This window comes from Plasmopara halstedii (assembly GCF_900000015.1).
Source record: "Plasmopara halstedii genome assembly, contig: Scaffold_1520, whole genome shotgun sequence".
Lineage (NCBI taxonomy): Eukaryota > Oomycota > Peronosporomycetes > Peronosporales > Peronosporaceae > Plasmopara > Plasmopara halstedii.
In genome coordinates, this window is record NW_020188433.1 from 1 (window position 1) to 617 (window position 617).

A 617-nucleotide genomic window follows, 5' to 3' on the forward strand; every position below is an offset into this window, starting at 1 on the left:
TGTGGTCTCTCAAAAAGGTGAATGCTGGTTGTGATGGCCGTACCTGATGGCGTATCGTACTGTCGTTGTCCAGGAACCAGTCATGGTGTTTTTCCACCTCTGGAACTGTCGGTCTAAGCGCAACAGCAGCCCTCGGTCGTATGGCTATGGTGGTGCTGGGACTGGAATGCGCGATCCGGGTTATGGCTATGGTGGAGCTGGGGCTGAAATGCGCGTTCCGGATTATGACTTTGGTGGAGCTAGAGCTGAAGGTGCTTGGCCCAACGGCCCCGGTTATGGTTATGGAGTTCATGGAGTGCTGTACAGCAGTAGAAACAATCACAGAGGCCCGAATGCTGGTGTCACTACTGAAGCTAATGTGGTGGAAGGGACAGCGAATCCTAACGATGGTGGAAGTGCTACGGCGGCAACGACTGGTAAAACTATTTCCACGCTCGGGTCGCAAGATGGCAGCACACCAAGCAGTAATTCCACGGCTCCAAGCACGAATACGGACACCCCAATCAAAAGTGTCAGTGACGACGGTACTGCGACGCAGCAGAAGGGGTATCGATTGCTCCGATCAGACAATAGCGAAAGAGGTTCAGTTAGAATGTTTGACGCCGCAGAAGTGACTG

The 617-nt window shown here is 53.2% G+C and overlaps 1 protein-coding gene across 1 annotated transcript; it reads left to right on the forward strand.

Annotated features, from left to right (window-relative positions):
• Positions 1-166: 166 nt before the first annotated feature.
• PHALS_01368 (uncharacterized protein) lies at positions 167-581 on the forward strand (the record flags this gene model as incomplete). The annotated part of the gene is made up of 1 exon (XM_024715742.1): positions 167-581. A coding segment is annotated over one exon (415 nt), but the record flags the coding sequence as incomplete, so codon positions are not given.
• Positions 582-617: the final 36 nt, after the last annotated feature.